This window comes from Phyllopteryx taeniolatus, chromosome 19 (genome assembly GCF_024500385.1).
Source record: "Phyllopteryx taeniolatus isolate TA_2022b chromosome 19, UOR_Ptae_1.2, whole genome shotgun sequence".
Taxonomy (NCBI): Eukaryota; Metazoa; Chordata; class Actinopteri; order Syngnathiformes; family Syngnathidae; genus Phyllopteryx; species Phyllopteryx taeniolatus.
Genome location: NC_084520.1, coordinates 18,987,992 through 19,007,081, shown reverse-complemented (window position 1 = coordinate 19,007,081; position 19,090 = coordinate 18,987,992). Strand labels below are relative to the sequence as shown.

Below are 19,090 nucleotides of genomic sequence, written 5' to 3'. Positions count from 1 at the left end.
CGCTGTTGTTGTTTTATGAAAAGAAAGTGTGCCACGACCTGAAGAAGGCTCTTACAGGCCGAAACGTTGTCAGGGCACACGCATCATAGGCTGTTATAGGTATTTTGGTTTGAATTGCGGATTTTTTGGTTTTATTGACTTTTTGTTTTGTTTCTTTCATTCTAATACATTATAAATTGATACCGAAACTAATAAATAAGAAACAACAAAAATAAAGATTACTTCAATAGCCAAGGCGAACTCAAATAAAAGAAACAAATACCATGGAAGGTGGGGGTTGGACAGAGGTCCGCTATGGGCGGGGCCGCCAGCCCGCATACCCCAGGGATTATAACCAGGGTTATGGGAGGCAGAACCATGGGTGGATGGACCGTGCACCATCGTTTCCCTCAGGAAAAGATTCCTGGTGGGGAAGAGTTCAGTTCCCCAAACCTAACCCTAACTGGAAAGTTATACATTTTTTTAACGTATACAAATGTTGATTACAGCAGACAGCAGAAAAAAAAAAACATGACATGCATGTCCTTTTCACACTCACTTTATTTGAACCTTTTACAACTATATTAACAACATACTTCTTCAGATAGGTAAAATAGTACTTCGAAAATGTGAAACAAAGGCAGTAGAAATCATCATCACCTGCGCCGGGAATCAGCACACAGGCATTGTGGGACATTGAGGTCAGCTGGTTTCGGATAGGCTGAGTGTTCAGCTGCAGGATGCCAGACTCTAAAAAACAAAACCAGAACCAAAGCTAAATGACTTCTACTCATATGTTTGTTATGTTACTGACAGAGGGGGAGCGTGGCAGACAAGGGAAATGGCACATGACATAAATAACGACACAAACCACACTGAGGTACACGAATGTCGTCTTGGGGGCAGCTGAGGCCACGTGGTTAAGATCTCCGCCTGCTACCGTGAGGATCCCAGTTCAAGTCATCAACCGGCGGCACAAGAGTGTGCACCAGCATCCGTGGCCGGAGACAGCCTACGAGGATGCGGCAACGGACCTCCCACCCCCGATATCCCTCGGATGCCCGGCTGTGGTGCCCTTGACCGAGACGCCAATACCCCGGAGTGCTCTCTGGGTGCTAAAGTAGACCCCTGCTCCAGTGTGTGTTTGCTTTGTTCACTACTCTCACTGGTTAAATACATTTTATTTGCGCATCAGGGACACTGTGGAAGTGGAAGTGAATGTGGTCTTTGGGAATGCAGTACAAAATTGTAAAAATGGATTACTATCAAAATTATTATTTCATTCAGAATGATTTAGGTATAACACTGTACGGTCACACTGTAATTGTAGGAAATTTATTTTGCTTTGTAAAATAAGAATAGAGAAGATTTGCTAATATAGTCCGTCAGAGCTGCAGCAAATGCAGTTATCGATATCCTTTCACCGTCATTCCATTCATACTGTGTTATGTGTTTTTCTTTGCGCATTAAGGACAAAAGTCCTGTTTTTCTTTTAATTTCTCATTTTAACAAAGACCACTGAAGCAACAAGTCTTTCCTCATGTTTTTCAGATTGTAGGGTGAAAAGCTGCAGCTGGCTAATACTGTGGACTGAATAGTTGGCAACAGTAGGGAGATGAAATGCCAGTATTTTGAGGGTAATAGCCTATCAGCTACATATTCATCCATCCGTCCATTTTCTGAGCCGCTTCTCCTCACGCGGGTCGCGGGCGTGCCGGAGCCCATCCCAGCTATCATCGGGCAGGAGGCGGGGTACGCCCTGAACTGGTTGCCAGCCAATCGCAGGGCACATACAAACAAACAACCATTCGCACTCACATTCACACCTACGGGCAATTTAGAGTTGTCAATTAACCTAGCACGTATGTTTTTGGGATGTGGGAGGGTGTGGGTGCCGCCTCAGCTACATATTGAAATTTTTTTTAAAAATACAATTGAACTAGTATGTTTTTAGACCATTGGGCTTAGTCCTAAATTTTTAATTATGAAGTATTAACTCAACGAGTTCATTTTTGGAACGGTGAACTGAACTGACAACTAGTTTGCGTAGGAAATTAACTTTCCCAATACTGATCCAGTATTACTTCACATCGCAATATATATCACAGCGTTTTAAAAAAAAATGGCAGTCTTTTTTTTTCCTCAAGTCGTACAGCGCTAATTTATGACCATGAAGATGATTATTCTAATCAAAACTCAACTTCAACAAAGTTGACTAAGTGCACAACAAAGGAAGATAAACAAGAATCGATTCAAAGGGGGACACTGATCCCTCAAGCAAAACTAGACGAGACACCAAATCAAAATTGGGCGAAAAGTGAGGATTCCTGAATGCAAAACAATCTTGAGTTCATGACACTAACCAGCTGATGTTTAACTCACCAGCGGATGTTAGGACCACAGGATGAAGGCCAGAGAGAAGAATAAGAAGAGAAAGAGAAACTTCTCCTCTAATTCTTTGATTTGTCGTTTCTGAGCTTCAATGAATTCTTCCAACTCTTTGTTTCTCTACGATGGACAATTTCAAAGTTGATGAGCAAACATAGAAAAGTAATGTTTTGCGCAGGTTGTTTGGAGCACTTACCTGTTGTGTGGCTTGCAGCAGATCCATTCGTTCTTTGAGGATCTGAGCATCTCGCTCCCTCAGCTCGCACATCACAGCTCGTTTCCATTGGTCCATTGCGCTCTTAAGCCCCTCCCTCTGGTCCTCTGTTAACATGTCATTCACACAACCGTCCTTCTGTCCAACAATTCTGGACTCATCCTGTTGCCGTAGCGCCTCATACAACATGGCCTCCAGCTCCAGGATCCTCTGTGTGACAACCTTGTCGATCAGTGCTCCATCAGGAGATTTTAGTTCAGTTTACCTTATGAGCCTGATCCATGGAGCGCTTCCTGAAGTCGAGCTCTTCATCTAGGTAGCCCTTCTGCTTGCAGAACAAATCCTACCAGCGTAACACGCACACACGATTCATGGTCGGAGTTGCTCTTGTACGTTTCTGTGCTTCCTCTTTACAGATGTTAGGGTTTACCTTCTCACTTTCAATGTCCAACATCTTCTGTTGCAGTGCCGACTTTGTCACTTCAATGGATTCCAACCACTGAGGAAATAACCCCATTATCAAAATTTGGGTGTGCATTTGTGTGTGTGTGTGTGTGTGTGTGTGTATGTGTAACCTTCTCAGCAAGGGTGAGAACAGTCCTGGCATGAATCACAACCACCTGCTCGTCATTGGCCAGATTCTGCAGGACACAATAACAACAGCATTAACAAGCTGGCAGCGTGCTAACAAGCTTCTTTGAGTATGTACTCACGGCCCTTACAAAATGTATATCTTGAGCCAACACAGTAAGACTAGCACAAGGTGCTGCATGATCGTAACAAGTCAAACTACAACAACATGTTTGCTTGATACAAAATAAGTTCAACATACACTTACGGCGTTATCGCCGAGGATGTCCAACTTCTTCATCAGGTCACTGATCACGATGTCCTGGAGAAACATATGCGCACAAACAAGCTGACACCAGCTCCTATTTTGAAGGACTGCTGGAATGGGTTAGGGTTACGTACAGTTACGCCCTCCGCCTCGCAATACACTTGCAATGGACTGAGGCTGTCTGGGAAATGGACTTGCTGGAATTTCATGCCAGGGGAACGCCACTCCCTTTCCTGAACACAAACATAGATTTGTCATACGCCGTCTTGTGTCAACATTGTTGTCTGAGTCTTATCACCTCCAGCTCTAAGATTCTGAACTCAAGTAGTTCATTTTGGTCTCTGATGTCCTGGATGTCGTTTTTCAGACAAACGTCTTCGGCCTCCATAAGCCTCACCTGAAACAGCAACAGAAAAATTCAAGACCAGCATCTCTGGGAATTAGCAGCGATATTGGATTGTGCAGCACACTAGTAGAGGATCCCTTTTCTTCCTCAAAGGGAAGCCATTTCTTGTGTCTCCCCACTCCGCAATGGGTGAGTTTGGTCAACGAATGTTGTCCGTACTTCTGTTTCCCCAAATCTAGCCCTGTTTTATGATACCAACTTTCCCAACTGAAGTGATGATGAGTGACCTGATGAAGCTATTTTCCTTGTCAAGGATGCTCCACGTGGCCAAGGAAGCTGCAACCTTCCACTTAAGAGACTTCAAAGAAATTCATGACATTTACCTTTTCCAACAACTGCTGATTCCTCTGATACAACAGCTGCTTCTCCTCCACCCACTTCACATCCTGGAAGATGGTAGACATTGTCAATCAAAATTGCCCATTCAGGAGTTTATCTCCAGTGCTCTTCCCTTCAATCTCAAAACATGCTTGGATAGTAACAAACACAACACTTTTTATCGTACAACGGTGCGTGCATGCGTGCGTGTCTCCGCTTACCCGTCCTTGTTGTTTCAATGCTGACTCCAGATCTGTTACTCTGGTTTGACATTGACTGATTTCTGACAGCAGTTGTTCTCTGGTCTGAAAAGAGGGAACCCGTATTGAACCTTCAACCCCACACAAGGAATTTAACCTTTAACCTGGAAGGTGCAGAAATGGGTCGTCACCTTGATCTCCTTTTCAGCGTCATAGTTCCCGCCACTCGTCTCAGTTAGCAGAGCGTAGGCTCTTTGCAGAGCTTGATATTCTTGTGTCAGTTGGCGATAGCGAAGCTCCGCCTCCTCACGAACACACACCTGCAACACAACACTAGTCCCAGAATCAGTCAGACCAGTGACAACACATCTTTAACATAAACACTGACTTTATCAATGCTGGCGAGACAAAGGGCCAATCCCAATTCTATCCCTTAGCCCCTGCTTCACTCATTGGCACGAGAACGAAGGGGCATCTCAATTCCTAGGGCAAGGGCTAAGACCAAGGGGTGTGTAGCCCTTGAAACCAAGTGTGCTCGAGGAGCTCGCTTGAAAGCGAGGGGTATGGGACTTGACTCCGCCCCCGCTAACAGGCGAAGAGCTTGCTCATAAGATGGCAGAATGGACAAGGATGTATGTAAAAGTGAGCATAATTATTGATATTCATACTAATGACAGTCATGTTTTTGTCTCTCTATATATATATATCCCCTTTCTCCATCCCTTAGACGCCCCCCTGGTTAGTCACTTAAGCTTTGACTTCTGCCTCTTCTCTCGCTTCTCTCTCTTGCTTCTCGGCTCTTCCTGGCTCACCTCTCTGCCGCTGCGAGGCAGCCTCAGCCAAACCCTCCCCCTTCCCTTTCCTTTGTCCTACGTTGCCACCACGTGCGCGAGCGACCGTCCGACCAAGACGGCGGCGCTGCCCAAGGAAAGACGCGAGCCACGCGGCTTCAATCCATTTTCCCAGCCGTGATCTGTCGGCGCAGCCTCACTAAGCAACTAGCGGCATTCCGTACCGGTCACGCACACGGTTGAGAGCAAGAGCGGGGCCCGCCACAAGTTCAATCGGAAGGGAAGTTACGAGCGCATCCCGACGGGCCAACAACTTTCACCTGTTTCTGTTTTATTTTTGTGCATCCTTTTTCTTCAACTAACCCTAAGCCTCCGTTTCTTCCGAGACACCTAAGAGAGACCACCTCCAAGGGCCAACTGATCCACATTCGTGAGTAGGACATGACAATCGTTGCCAGGATGTACAAAATTAGTTTTGTACAGGGTTAAATACCAGCGTCACACAAATCCCAACTTTGCTCTCTCTTGCTATGACTCAACTCTTTACACACGCACATTATTTTATTCCAACCACACACGATGTCCTCCTCCCCTTTCGTAGAGGCCTACTTTCTTCCTATTACCATTATTCCTTTTCTTTTTGTAGTTAGATCCCTCTGTATTGTTTCCCTGTAGTTTTCCCTTTTAGATATAATAACATTTTACATAAAATTACACGTCCTATTGTGTTTTGTGTGTGTTTTGAGTTTAATAGTGAAACCGCTGCCATCGACAACTCGTATTTCATGAATGTCGCAGCCTTCTAGTTAACAGAGAACGATCGAGGTTTTTCGCCCCTTTTCCTAAATTTTACACTTATAAAAAGAGATATGGAGCCCCTTTTCAAGACAAAAATACTTTGATTATAACGTTAAACGTAACATCCAGCTAAACCGGAAGCAACGGCAGATTCTTTTCTCCTAAATTAATGACATTTTATCCAAAACCAATACACGCTGCTACAGTGTGTTTGAGTGCAACATTTGACCGCTGAAATCGAGAACTATCATCATATCGAATATAGCGAGCCTTCTAGAGAACAGAGATTGATAAAAAGGTTTTTGGTCACTTTCCCTTAAAACTAAAAATATAAAAAGAGACGTAATGCCCTATACGAGACAAAGAAACCTTCGATTGTAACCTTCTAATATTCGCTTAAATCGCCTTGGACTTAAACGCAGGCATTTACTCTACGACCCACCCCCCTTTTAAAATGAATTAAGCTTTTATCAAAACCAATATATGCTACAATAGAAAAGAAAGAAAAAAGGGCAACAAGTGTCTGTCTACCTCTTCAGGTTCCGTGTCAGGGGTTTTGTCAGTGTGAAAAGATAAGGATGATCCATCTGAGTCCACCGAAACGTCTTCATCATAACCATAAAACGTTTCTATCACCTGAAGACATACACACACGCAAAAGAAAATATCCATCAACAAACTAAACTATCGCATTATGATCCGTCGTCCCGTAACAAAACTTGCACTTCTTTAAACCACTGATGTACATTTATGAGAAACAACATCAAACTCGAGAAATCATCCTATAACGCCAAAAAGGGTTATTTTAGGAAATAGACAAAACATAGCAAGCATGTATTAATTTCTGAAATTTGTTCGGCCTCATTCAGGACCATTTTGCTGGACCGCTTCCCAAAGACAAAACACGTATCGTATAGTTGGTCTTGGTTCGGGTTAGGGTGAGCCCGAGCCCGAGCCCGAACCATGTCACTCACAAACATACTACAGAATGACAATGCTTATATGCAGGGGTGCACATATTTTTGGGGTGGGTTACTCATACGAGTAGTAGTACCACGAGATGTTTTTTGGTACTCAGCCTGTGGTCACCCCCACTGTCTTCTGCTTCTGTTTCATGCATGGTTTAAGCCCCCAATTAGCGGTCTCCATCCACAGGTAAACCGCTGGCTTTGGATCATTTGTCTCCGGGTTCTTCATTGACAGCTAAATGTGCAACAGGGCTAAGAGACGAGCATGTGAAAGACGAGATGTGTACTTGCTTTTTATTATATTGAGATGTCAGAATCCCCTCTCACAAGCTGCACTGCTTAAAGGCAGCCTAAGAGACAATTTAACCACCTTGTTGATATTGGAGTACACATCTGGCTTACTTGTATTTACAACCCCAATTCCAATGAAGTTGGAACGTTGCGTTCAACGTTGTTCAACCTGTATTTTACTGAATACACTACAAAGACAAGATATTTCATGTTCAAACTGATAAACTTGATTGTTTTTAGCAAATAATCATGACCTTGGAACTTTACGGCTGCAACACGTTCCAAAAAAGCTGGGACAGGTGGCAAACAAGACGGAGAAAGTGGAGGAATGCTCATCAAACACCTGCTTGGAACATCCCACAGGTGAACAGGCTCATTGGGAACAGGTGGGTGCCATGATTGGGTAGAAAAGGAGCTTCCCTGAATTGCACCGTCATTCATAAGCAAAGGTGGGGGCGAGGTTCACTTCTTTGTGAAAAAGTGCCTGAGAAAATAGTCCAACAGTTTAAGGACAACGTTGCTCGACGTACAATTGCAAGGAATTGAGGGATTTCATCATCTACGGTCCATATCATCATCAAAAGGTTCAGAGAATCTGGAGAAATCACGGCATGGAAGCGCCAAAGCCCAAAACCAACATTCAATGCCCGTGACCTTCGACCTGCATCTAAAACCGACGTCTTATGTGTAAAGGATATCACCACGTGGGCTCAGGAACATTTCAGAAAACCAATGTCAGTAAATATAGTTTGGCGCTACATCCGTAAGTGCAACTTGAAACTCTACTATGCAAAGCAAAAGCAAATTTATCAACAACACCCAGAAACGCCGCCGGCTTCTCTGGGCCCGAACTCATCTAAAATGGACTGATGCAAAGTGGAAAAGTGTTCTGTGGTCCGACGAGTCCGCATTTCAAATTGTTTTGGGAAATTGTGGACGTCGTGTCCTCCGGGCCAAAGAGGAAAAGAACCATCCGGACTGTTATGGACGCAAAGTTCCAAAGCCAGCATCTGTGATGGTATGGGGCTGTGTTAGTGCCAATGGCATGGGTAACTTACACATCTGCGAAGGCACCATTAATCCTGAAAGGTACGTACAGGTTTTGGAGAAACATATGCTGCCATCCAAGCAACGTCTTTTTCATGGGCGCCCCTGCTTGTTTCAGCAAGACAATGCCAAACCTCATTCTGCACGTGTTACAACAGCGTGGCTTCGTAGTAAAAGAGTGAGGGCACTAGACTGGCCTGGCTGCAGTCCAGACCTGTCTCCCACTGAAAATGTGTGGCGCATTATGAAGCGTAAAAATACCACAACGGAGACCCCGGACTGTTGAACGGCTGAAGCTGTACATCGAGCAAGAATGGGAAAGAATTCCACCGACAAAGCTTCAACAATGAGTGTCCTCAGTTTATTGAATGTTGTTCAAAGAAAAGGTGATGTAACAAACACAGTGGTAAACGTGACCCTGTCCCAGCTTTTTTGGAACGTGTTGCAGCCATCAAATTCTAAGTTCATGATTATTTACTAAAAACAATCAAGTTTATCAGTTTGAACATGAAATATCTTGTCTTTGTTAAGTATTCAAATACATATAGGTTGAACATGATTTGCAAATCATTGTATTCTGTTTTGATTTATCTTTTATGTCCCAACTTCATTGGAATTGGGGTTGTACTATTCAACCAAGTCACACACAGAGGAGGCTCCCAAACATTTTGCTTCTGGCTTCAAGTTTTCCTGCTTGCTTCAATTCCCTCACAGTTTTGTCATTGTCAAATTTCATATTTCTGAAGAAAACTATTAACCGGTGTGTTGGCAAAAGGGTGGAGGTCTTGCATTTCCTGAGGCCAGGTTGAGGGATGAAATACAAAGAAGGGATTATATGACTTGAGGGAGTCATATCTACTCCCCCCTGAGTAACTTTGTCTCGTCTCTATCCACTTCAGCATTTAAAACAGTTTGCGTCCTGTAGTGACGTTCAACACCAAGCAGAAGTGTGAACTGTCCAGTGGCCACCATTAGTTCATCTTTATATTCTCCAATAGTCAACTTTTATTTCTGAAATCTTAAGGAAGTGGTCTTCAAAATGCTGCCAATGCCAAGCATGTTTGCCAGAAAACACTGTGCAGAAATTATGCAATTCACTTGTATCGCTTGTAGTCAGCAGCATTTTAATGGCTAGCAATAGTCTTGATACTTTTAACAGTCCTGCATGCCTCAATGCAGAATATATTTATGAAACTTACCCAGTTTCACAAAAGAGATCTCATTTTCTTCAAAACATGTCTTCAGTGTTGCAGTGTTTTTTTCTCCTCATTTCTATGAATAAAACTTGAGCAGCTTGATCACAGAGCAATTCAATTTCTCACAGTAAGGAACATTGCGATCAGTTGAGCTTGCGCAGTTCTTCAGTATGTCCGGCCAACCGCAGCGAGTTGCCGAAATTTCAGCACAATGTTGTTGTACGCATCAACATTAACCGCAGCATCTGTGCGCACAGCGAACAGTTTAGCAGTCTAGACATCCAAGCATGCATCCAGGAAAAGCCTCGTAAGTCCGTCAGTTATGGCCTGGGCTGTTCGATAAGCACCCAGTTCGATCAGTTTAAGAAAGTCCCGAGTGTATTCTCAGTCGCCGAACACTGACGCAAGGTAAGCAATCTGCTTGGTTTTTGTGATGTCCTCAAATCCATCAAGATTCAGTAGACTGCAACCCAGCTCTCAACTCCCTGCTGATTGTGTGCGTGATGCTCTGCATTATCCGTATGGCGCCTTCACGTGAATGATATGCACCCACCATGGGATGCGCATGATTAGCTTTATGAAAGATGAGGAGAAAAATAGGACACAGGGCTTGCCGTTGTCCTTCATTAATCTGTCCCTCCACCGAGCAAGTGGGCGATTGGATAGTTGTCTTCAGCTAGCTTGGCTTGTGCCAAACTCACAGGTTCTTTGCTCTTTATGTTTGTTAAATCAGGGATGACTGAAATTTTTGGAGCATTTACAAAATGCTCTCGATTGTTCTGCTCCATGAGGATGTGAGCGGCAAATCGTGCACCGCATATCGGTGCGCTCATCATTAGCTTCAAGACGCGCATCTTGGAGCCACTTTTCAGAAAAAAAACGTTCCTTCGGCTCCGGCGGGTTTTGCTGTTTCTTTTTTGATGGTGACACACCAAAGGAGCTGTTTAAAGTCGTTGCTGTTTTTTGACATCTTTCACATTTGGCTCGTACCTTTGTAGTTAGAGATGTACGTGACGTTATGCCTTAGTGACCTTGGCCGCGCACGTGTACCGCGGTACTAGTTATGTACACCCCTGGATCAATATTTTATACTATCATATGGGTGAATGAAAAGAAAATGAAATCAACAAGAATAAAGCTGTCTCACCCTGCAGGACCTCACAGTTCGTTTCCTCCTCACCGATTCCTGACGTCTGTATCGTAACAACAAATCTCTTTCCTGTTGACACAAATACTTAAGGTTTGAGATTCTTCGAAATTTTCCATGTCAACATAATGGGTACAGCTGAACACAACTTACAATGACATTTTTCACATAACCTCCTGTTTCCAGAGCCTGAAAAAAGATTTGGATATAATATAAAAGTCTCATTGGCCAATTTTGAAGAATGTCCACTAGATGTTATATCATACCATCAACTGTTGGGTGAAACCCTCACATCTCTAAAAACAATTTTTCATCAAATGTGAAAAAGAGAGTCATTATGGAGATATGTAAATGAACTTTGATTTGCTCTCAAGCCATTTGGAACACTTAAGATTGGTAAGTAATTTGTAAAAGTAAGAGACCCACATGGCCACTGACCAATAGTACTGCGCTGTGGAAAAAATGGGAAATTGACCAAATTTGGATGTGGGAGGTTTCTGCCCGACGGTGACAATATGTAAATTGCGGCACCACTATATAAAGTACTACGAGGACCTTGGACAAGTCGTCAATGATGTGCTGCTGCTCCAGAACTTGAAGTCGCAGAAACTCCATTTCACTGTCCTCCTGGCTGTAACCATGGTAACCACCAGAGTTGCTGCGGTCCAGGTCGTTGAGCGAACTCGGCCTTCTCTGTGGATCACAACAAACACAACTTTGTGATCAGATTTGTCTTTTCCTTTTCTGTTCTAAAGGAAACGTTTGCTTTGGACAGGACCCGCAGAGTTACCATAGTTGCCATCTCCATGTTCTCCTGGGTGACAAAGCGCAGTTTGTTTTCAAGGCGACACAGCATGAGCGATAGCTCTTCATTCTTCCTGCTCAGGCGTTTGTTTTTGTCCAGAAGAGGAAGAAACTGACTCTCTGTTTCTCTCAGTCGCTTCAACTACGCGTCCCGCCAAACAGGAAACACAACACACAGGATGTGAAACATGCAGAATACAATACATATAACAAAAATGCTCCCAAACCATATCGCTGGGTCACTAGCGAGTTAACTTATGTTAAAAGAAACGAGATAAGGATCAATAAAAGTAAAAAACCAGCGCACTAAGAACAAGAGGAGTGATGTGTCGTGACCACATGACCACGGACACAGCTGCTGCTCGAAAAGATGTAGATGATGATGTTAGTTTGCGGGAATTTTGATAATTGTTTCCGATTACACAGCAATTGTATGATTATTTTATGCTACAGAAACACAAAATCATATTTTTAGTGAGCTTTTTACAACCGTGCACCGCCTATATTGCTCGGCAAATTGCCTAATTTCCGTTCCATCATTTGCGGTGCGCCACTAACTGGGCCAGCGTGGGAATTTATATGGTAGACACGGAAACAAATTCTAATACTGAAACATTTGAAGATGTTAAAGGAGCTGACAAGCTTAATCAGCATTGTGACATCTCCTCGAGTAGTGGCTTGGGTGAAAATGACTTTTTTTTTTTTTTAAAACAAATACTGGTGGATTGCAGGTTTAACATTTGGATTTATATATTTTCTGTCAAAAGTTGAACGTGACGGCAGCACGGTGATTCGACCGGTTAGCACATCTGCCCCGCAGTTCTGAGGACCGCTGTTCAAATCTGGCCACGCCTGTGTGGAGTTTGCATGTTCTCTCCGTGGCTGCGTGGCTTTTCTCAGAGTATTCCGGTTTCCTCCCACATCCCAAAAAACATGCATTAATTGAAGACTCTCAATTGCCCATGGGTGTGAATGTGAGTGTCAATGGTTGTTATTTTATTCGTGCCCTGCGATTGGCTGGCGACCAGTTCAGAGCGTACCCCGCCTCTCGCCCACGCCCGTGACCCGCGTGACGAGAAGCGTTACGGAAAATGAATGAATGAAAGTTGAACATGACATGAAACATTATACAACTGTGTAAGACACATAAAACGTATAAACGTGTATAATCTGACCATGCATACGCTTTCAAGTTTTCCTTGTAATGAGCGTCCGTTAGGTTAATCGTCCACTTGATTGTCTTGTTTTCAACTGTACTTACTGGTAACATGTCTTTTGCGATACAATTGGTTTGTTGTTTTGACGAGGTTGGCCCTTGCTCCGGTCCGGGATTGCAAAGTTTTGCATGAAATGATAAATGGACTGCACTTATAGCACTTCTATCTACATACGGTGCCCAAAGCGCTTTTAAAAGGCTAACATTCAACCATTCACACACACATTCATACACCAGTGGAGGGCTGCTGCCATGGAGCAATTTGGGGTTCAGTGTCTTGCCCAAGGACACTTGGACAGCAGACAGTCAGAGCTGGGATTGGAACTAGTGACCCTTCAGTCACTCTACCAACCGAGCCACAGCCACCCCAATTATTTGCCACCCATTGGGCGTCCGCTAGCAGACCGCACTGCTTCAAGCAGTAAAAGAGATCAGCTTCTCTGTGTTTGTGTGAACACACACTCAATATAATTTCCAGCGCACGCTACTTTGTTTCCCCTCAAACTAAAATAACTCCACACTGCCAAATTTATCCGGCCTTTCTTGTCAACTATCTCATCCATTGAGGCTTGGCCTGTGTCTCCCGCCGTTCCTTCCTAGCGAACACTCATTTTCTTTTCTTTTTTCAGCGCTCTCCGACGGCTGCAGTACTAACCCTACAGACATTCGCGCCCTACGTCTCGCTGCTAATGTGCTGCCGTGGTTCTACTCCCATCACGATCGGTTATGTGCGAAGCAACCCGCATTATTATTGCCTGTTCGTATTGTCTGTCAAAACATGGACGTACGTGAATTTGCTTCACTGGGCCGTAACAGGTCGAGAGACTGAAGCTTTCCGCTAGATGCCTTGCAGCATCACATGCGTCCATTTTCAATCCAACCTTTTATTGAATGTATTTTCTGTTCATATTGATCAAGTGCCTTTCACAATATATATTGATATTAAATTACCACCCAGCCCTAGATTAGAGAATAATTTTTTGTACAAATATTGTTAGCGTTAAAAAAAAAAAATGCATGCTTCCAGTGGCGAACAGTCTTGGCGTCCACCTGAAACGCTCAGTTGTGCTTTCTCTCACATAGCTTGAATGTTGTTCGCTCCGTGCATCACATATTTCACGCAAAGATATGTAGCTCCTTCTTTTTATTCTAAATTTGCCCTCGGTATGGCTCCAAAGAAAGGGTGCTATTAGGAAGGCCTGAAACAGGGCTCACCAACCCTTTTCTAACTGAAAGCTGCTCCTTGCGTAGGGCTAGCAGTTTTATATACACTCTTGAGCAAACAAATTGGCTCAAATTACCTTGAATTATGTTATCATTAATCATTAATGATATTTGTTTGTGCGATGACACTGATCGCGTGGATTTCTCACAATCGTCATCAACAATGATTTAGCGAGGTAGGACACTGATAAATATCAATACGCAGCACTTCATAAATCTGCATCGTATGTTTGCATTTTCAAATGATCACTTCGACAGCATGCCAAGGAAACCGCAATTTCCCATCACTGTTGAGCTATTTTCAGAAGAGGCCCACAGGTGGCTTTCGGGGGCTACCCGGTGGCATTGCACCACGTTCGTGACCCCTGCCCCGGACAGTGTCGCGGTTCCGGCAGCGTCCGGTGCGCTCCCACTGGCGGGGCGGAGCGCACGGCACAGCTGGCGGATCCGGCTCGCGTGCCCGCCCGTGCCGGGGCACGTCGGCCGGCGTTCCGGCCGCCTGCTCCTTGCCGGAACGGATTGATTCTAATTTCATTCATTTCATGGGGAAAATGACTCCGGTTCGGAGTCAAAGTAACAAATACAATTCATGAACAGAGTTGTCGTTGTACTACATACAGTATATACAGTATAAAGGCTTGTCAATAAATTACCAGTTCGTTGCGTTCTTCAGACAGGAGAGCATTTCGATCCTCCAGTTTCCTGATGACTGCGCTGAGCTCAGCGATTTTCAGTTGAAATCTTCGCATGTCTCGATCCTCCTGAGACTGAACACACGCCCACACACACACACGCACACGCATACATGTGTCGCCTTGTTCATCATGTGATCTCCAGATAAAGTACAAGTAAAAAAATGCAACTGGTATTTATAATCTACATTTAAATGTTCTGACAATGTGCAATGACCAGTGACCACACAGCAAAGAGATGTGTGACAAAATGACTTTTTGATGGTGACCTGATTGGATGTGCATGCTGGAGCTGAGCGAGATGGTGAGGAACACAAAGTTGACTTTGCAATGTGGTAGTGAACACAAAGTTGATTTTACAATGTAGTGGTGAACACAAAGTTGATTTTGCGATGTGGTGGTGAACACAAAATTGGTTACGGTGCGACTGGTGGGAGCAAGAGGAGGCGGGGCTTACGATCTGAAGAGGATTGTTCGTAGCGGTGTGACTGACGTTTCCTGGGTAGTTTAGCCCCGCCCTTTGTGCATCCCTCAGGGCTGCAATTTGCTGCTCAGCAGCCTGAGTCTGCAGCTGAAGTCGGTGGGCGTGGCCAGCCTGGAGCCCCAGAGCTTTATCCAAAACACTAACTGCTCTGTCCTTGAGTTTGATCTCGTCCATCTAGACATATAAACACGTAGCGCTTAGTCAGAAAAATTCTCCTTTTTCTCTGGCAGGATTTGACCGAACGTGTAAAGCGTTGTAATATCCCAAAAGCAAACGGCCACTTTCATATGTCTGACTTAGTTCGTTCTGGTTACATAAACATAAACAGTCCCACCGTTCCAGTCTGATGTACACGATGCGTCTGATGTGCAATCGATCATACCAGTCGGCGGATCTCCCTCTCACAGTCTCTCTTGGTTCTGTGAAGCTCCTCCTGGTGTTGATGATGAGCAGAGCGCAGCTCAGCTACTCGGGACTGGCAGGCCTGGTGCGCCACCGCCAGAGCTTCTTCCGCGCTCCTCCTCGCTCCACGTTGCTCCTGAAGCTCCTGCTGGAAGCGCGATCGCTCAGCCTCCCAGCTCCTCCGTGTCTCGTCCACCTCTGCCAGCAAAGCACTCCTCACCTGAACAAGCGCAAAGACACTCACCGGATCACATCGAAGACCAACGTGACACAGGCGGCGAGTCGGCTACGAGTGCCGAGCTACAAAAAGCAGTTGTGGCGATGTGAAATGAACAGCACCGATCGTTTGAATCAACGCTGGACTGGACAGACGGGTAACCATGCGGAAAGTCAGACGTGAATCAGGTGGATCACCTTATCCAAGGAACCATCCCGCAGGGTTAGCACCAAACCATTCAATCGTTGAATTTCTCCATCTTTTATTTTGATCACCCTCATCAATTCCATCTCGTGCTGCCGTAGTAACGTCTCCCTGGTAAAGGCTAATTCCTTTTGCTTCTCCTCGTGGAGTTTGCTTTTGAGTTCCGTCACGGCAACGGCGGCGCGGTGATGCTCCGTCCTCAGTTCCTGACTCTTCTCTCTCTCCAGACGACTAACCTGACATGACACACACATCAACACCGCATCACCAGAACTTGACACACATGCGCACATATCGACAGTGACTGTTGATGGCTTCACCTTGTTCTTCTCCTGCTGAAGTTCTAACTGGATGTCTATTAGTTTAGCTCTCAGTTCATCATTGACGGCTTGAACGGTCGCCATGGTGTCCGCTCTCTCCCCCTTGCCCCGGCCTCCCGCAGCTCGTTTGGACATATCGAACTCGAGTCTTGCTGCTTCTCAGTCAGCGATCACAACATTTGTACCTGCGGACCACAAACACACAGAACATGCTGCGAGACAAACAACACCTCGAGCAGGGCGACCACTGTAGGCGCTGCTGTGTGTAGCCGCTTTCAACTGGCTTGGACCAGGACTCGGATTTTACTTCAACCCTAACCCTGACAAGGATGTAAACTGGCATTAAAGTAAGTTGAAAAACATAGTGTTGTATTTTTCAAAGAGCCCTATTTCGTTACGATAAGACATCAACTCATCACCTTAGTGAAGTCAATAACAACATTTTATTCAGTCTCAGGAAAAAAGTTATTATTATCTCATTTTCTGGTCGGGAGAGAAGAAATGAGCTTTCTGTCCAAGATTTCAATAGTTTGGATGGGACCACACAACATAAAAACGGTCTTTGTTTACTGTGTCCGCTGTAAATTTTGATTCAATGACACAATTTACTGTGTAATGATAGCAACACTGTAATTAACAAATCCATCCAGCATCAAAAACAGGCCCAGCAGGGGATGTACTTCCTGCAGCCTGCCACAGGAGCTGCGGAGGCAGTTGTACACAATGGTCACCGAATCACTTCCGTGTTCATCCATCACAGTCTGGTTTGGTGTTGTAAAAAAGAAGGACAAAATCCGACCGCAACGGACGGCCGGGACTGCCCCCGTACCAACTCTGACGGACTTGCACGCTGCAAGAACTAAGACAAGGGAAGACAAAAACTCTTGGACTGTTCAAATCCTGGTCACCACTTTCTCCGGCTCCTTTCCTCAGGTTGGCACACTGAAACCAGCAGAAATTTCAACAGCTTCTTCTCTCTTGTCATTAACTTCTGAAATAGTTGACTTAAAAGTCCATGACATTTTGCAAATTTTGTGCATCTTAATTTTGTGACATTATTACCATATTCATTGTTGTAGCTTGGTCACAGCTGTTGTTGATCAGTATTACCACACGACTGGATACTTAAATTGCTTGAGGACTCTGCACCATTTTGCACGATTGTTGTTGTATCAGAATTACAGCACTACTGGTGCCCTTACATTTCTCAGTGATTCTCTGTACTTATGTGTTAAAATGTTTATTTTGTCATTTAACATACTTGGCCAAATTAAGGTGATTCTGATCTCCGGGAAGAACCAGGAAAACTGACAGGACAGGAAGTCACAAGGCCAACCAATAGAACCTACAGTGTGACTAAGTCCAGAAGACTCAGTACATCCCATAGAACTAGTAAGGTAGATGATTCAGTAGAACCTTAGGGGGGAACTAAGCCCTCATGTCAAAACTTTCTGTTAGATTTGAACGATGCAAATCTTCTTCAGCAGCTACAGTTTACTTAAATGCACAAAGTACTCGTTGTAAAAAAAAATAATAATAAATAAAAAAATCGCATCTACTCACTTATATGGGCCGCCAAGGCCTTTTCACTCTTGTGTGAGTGCGAAACGAGAGAATGTCATGTATGTTCACCAATTCCTGCCCGCTTTGTCTACTAAGGAAACCATACAGTTAGTAAATATTCAGCAACGACAAGCTATGTATTCGATTTCAAGACATGTACAAAAGCTACATAATAAACCATGATTATAAATGTCACCATTTACATGTACAGTACAACCAATAAAACCAGTGTTTCCATGGTAATGCCATCAACATGCTCCAGCTGACATTCCACTTTATTGCACACGCGCCTGTATACGCATGCACAGACACACACACGCGCGCACACAAGTAATGTCATGACTCACCGTCCAATAGGACACCTGGGACACTGCATCGCGCGCGCGTGCGTGTACGTGTGTTAGCTTCTTTTTGGCAGCAATTAGGACAAAGCGACTGTGTGCATTAGTAGCTACTGTACTGACGAGCCACCTTCTGCCAGCATGTATAAAGGAATCTGTGCGTGCATGTAGCAGTTAGCTATTAGCTTTCGTGTGTGTGTGGTTAGGTGTCAATACTCTTCCGCTGCTGTCATCTTCATCCTCCTCCTCCTTCTCCCGCTCATCTTCATCTTCCTCCTCCCAGCATCCTCAGCTGCGACGGTGGCCTCAACGTCATCGTCTGGACATGTAACTCCCCCAAGTGGACATCCACCGTCATTGCAGAGGAAGTCACCGCATTTCTTTTCTCTCCGTATTTTATGGATCGCGTGGAGGCATTAAAACAACAGCATTAATCAATGAATAAGAAAATTGAATCATCCATCCATCCATTTTCTGAGCCGCTTCTCCTCACGCGGGTCGCGGGCATGCTGGAGCCTATCCCAGCTGTCATCGGGCAGGAGGCGGGGTACACCCTGAACTGGTTGCCAGCCAATCGCAGGGCAAACAAGCAAACAAACAAAGAAGCATTCGCACTCACAGTCACACCTACAGGCAATTTTTAGAGTCTCCAAATAATGCATGTTTTTGGGATGTGGGAGAAAAGCCACGCAGGCGGGGGGAGAACGTGCAAACTCCACACAGGCGGGGCCGGAGATGGAACCCGGGTCCTCAGAACTGGGAGGCTGACGCTCTAACCAGTCGGCCATTGAAAACAATTGAATCAATGTTTTATCAAATATATGAAAAATGTAAGAATTATTTATTTTTTTCTCAAAATGGACTGCGCATTTTCAACCCATCCATCCATCCATTTTCTGAGCCGCTTCTCCTCACGCGAGTCGCGGGCGTGCTGGAGCCTATCCCAGCTGTCATCGGGCAGGAGGCGGGGTACACCCTGAACTGGTTGCCAGCCAATCGCAGGGCACATAGGAACAAACAACCATTCGCACTCACAGTCATG

The 19,090-nt window shown here is 44.7% G+C and overlaps 1 protein-coding gene across 7 annotated transcripts; it reads right to left on the bottom strand.

The window, feature by feature from the left end:
- Nucleotides 1–522: 522 nt before the first annotated feature.
- Nucleotides 523–18,647, bottom strand: jakmip3 (Janus kinase and microtubule interacting protein 3). Of its 7 annotated transcripts, none has more exons than XM_061756296.1 (24): nt 18,055–18,643; nt 17,708–17,798; nt 16,145–16,329; nt 15,818–16,060; nt 15,384–15,623; nt 14,975–15,175; nt 14,479–14,592; nt 11,372–11,527; nt 11,137–11,274; nt 10,735–10,770; nt 10,582–10,653; nt 6,464–6,568; nt 4,535–4,663; nt 4,365–4,448; nt 4,149–4,211; nt 3,718–3,816; nt 3,554–3,652; nt 3,414–3,473; nt 3,157–3,222; nt 3,012–3,080; nt 2,847–2,924; nt 2,564–2,791; nt 2,362–2,487; nt 523–729 (listed from the first exon to the last, which is right to left on the bottom strand). In XM_061756296.1, exons 3-23 carry the CDS (start codon nt 16,277–16,279, stop codon nt 2,371–2,373), a joined length of 2,532 nt encoding a protein of 843 aa, XP_061612280.1. In that variant the 5' UTR covers nt 16,280–16,329; nt 17,708–17,798; nt 18,055–18,643; the 3' UTR covers nt 523–729; nt 2,362–2,370. The 7 variants fall into 7 exon arrangements, with proteins under 7 accessions (XP_061612280.1, XP_061612278.1, XP_061612277.1 ...); XM_061756294.1 differs by having other exon boundaries at nt 17,708–17,795; XM_061756293.1 differs by lacking the exon at nt 17,708–17,798 and having other exon boundaries at nt 18,055–18,642.
- Between the last annotated feature and the right edge of the window lie 443 nt (nt 18,648–19,090).

Excerpts from the sequence above, each read along its gene's own strand:
- jakmip3 (XM_061756296.1), bottom strand. The coding sequence starts at position 16,279 with ATGTCCAAACGAGCTGCGGGAGGCCGGGGCAAGGGGGAGAGAGCGGAC. Across the intron at positions 16,061-16,144 it reads TTCAGCAGGAGAAGAACAAG|GTTAGTCGTCTGGAGAGAGA; the intron begins GTGAAGCCATCA and ends GTGTCATGTCAG. Across the intron at positions 10,771-11,136 it reads TCATTGACGACTTGTCCAAG|GCTCTGGAAACAGGAGGTTA; the intron begins GTCCTCGTAGTA and ends ATCTTTTTTCAG.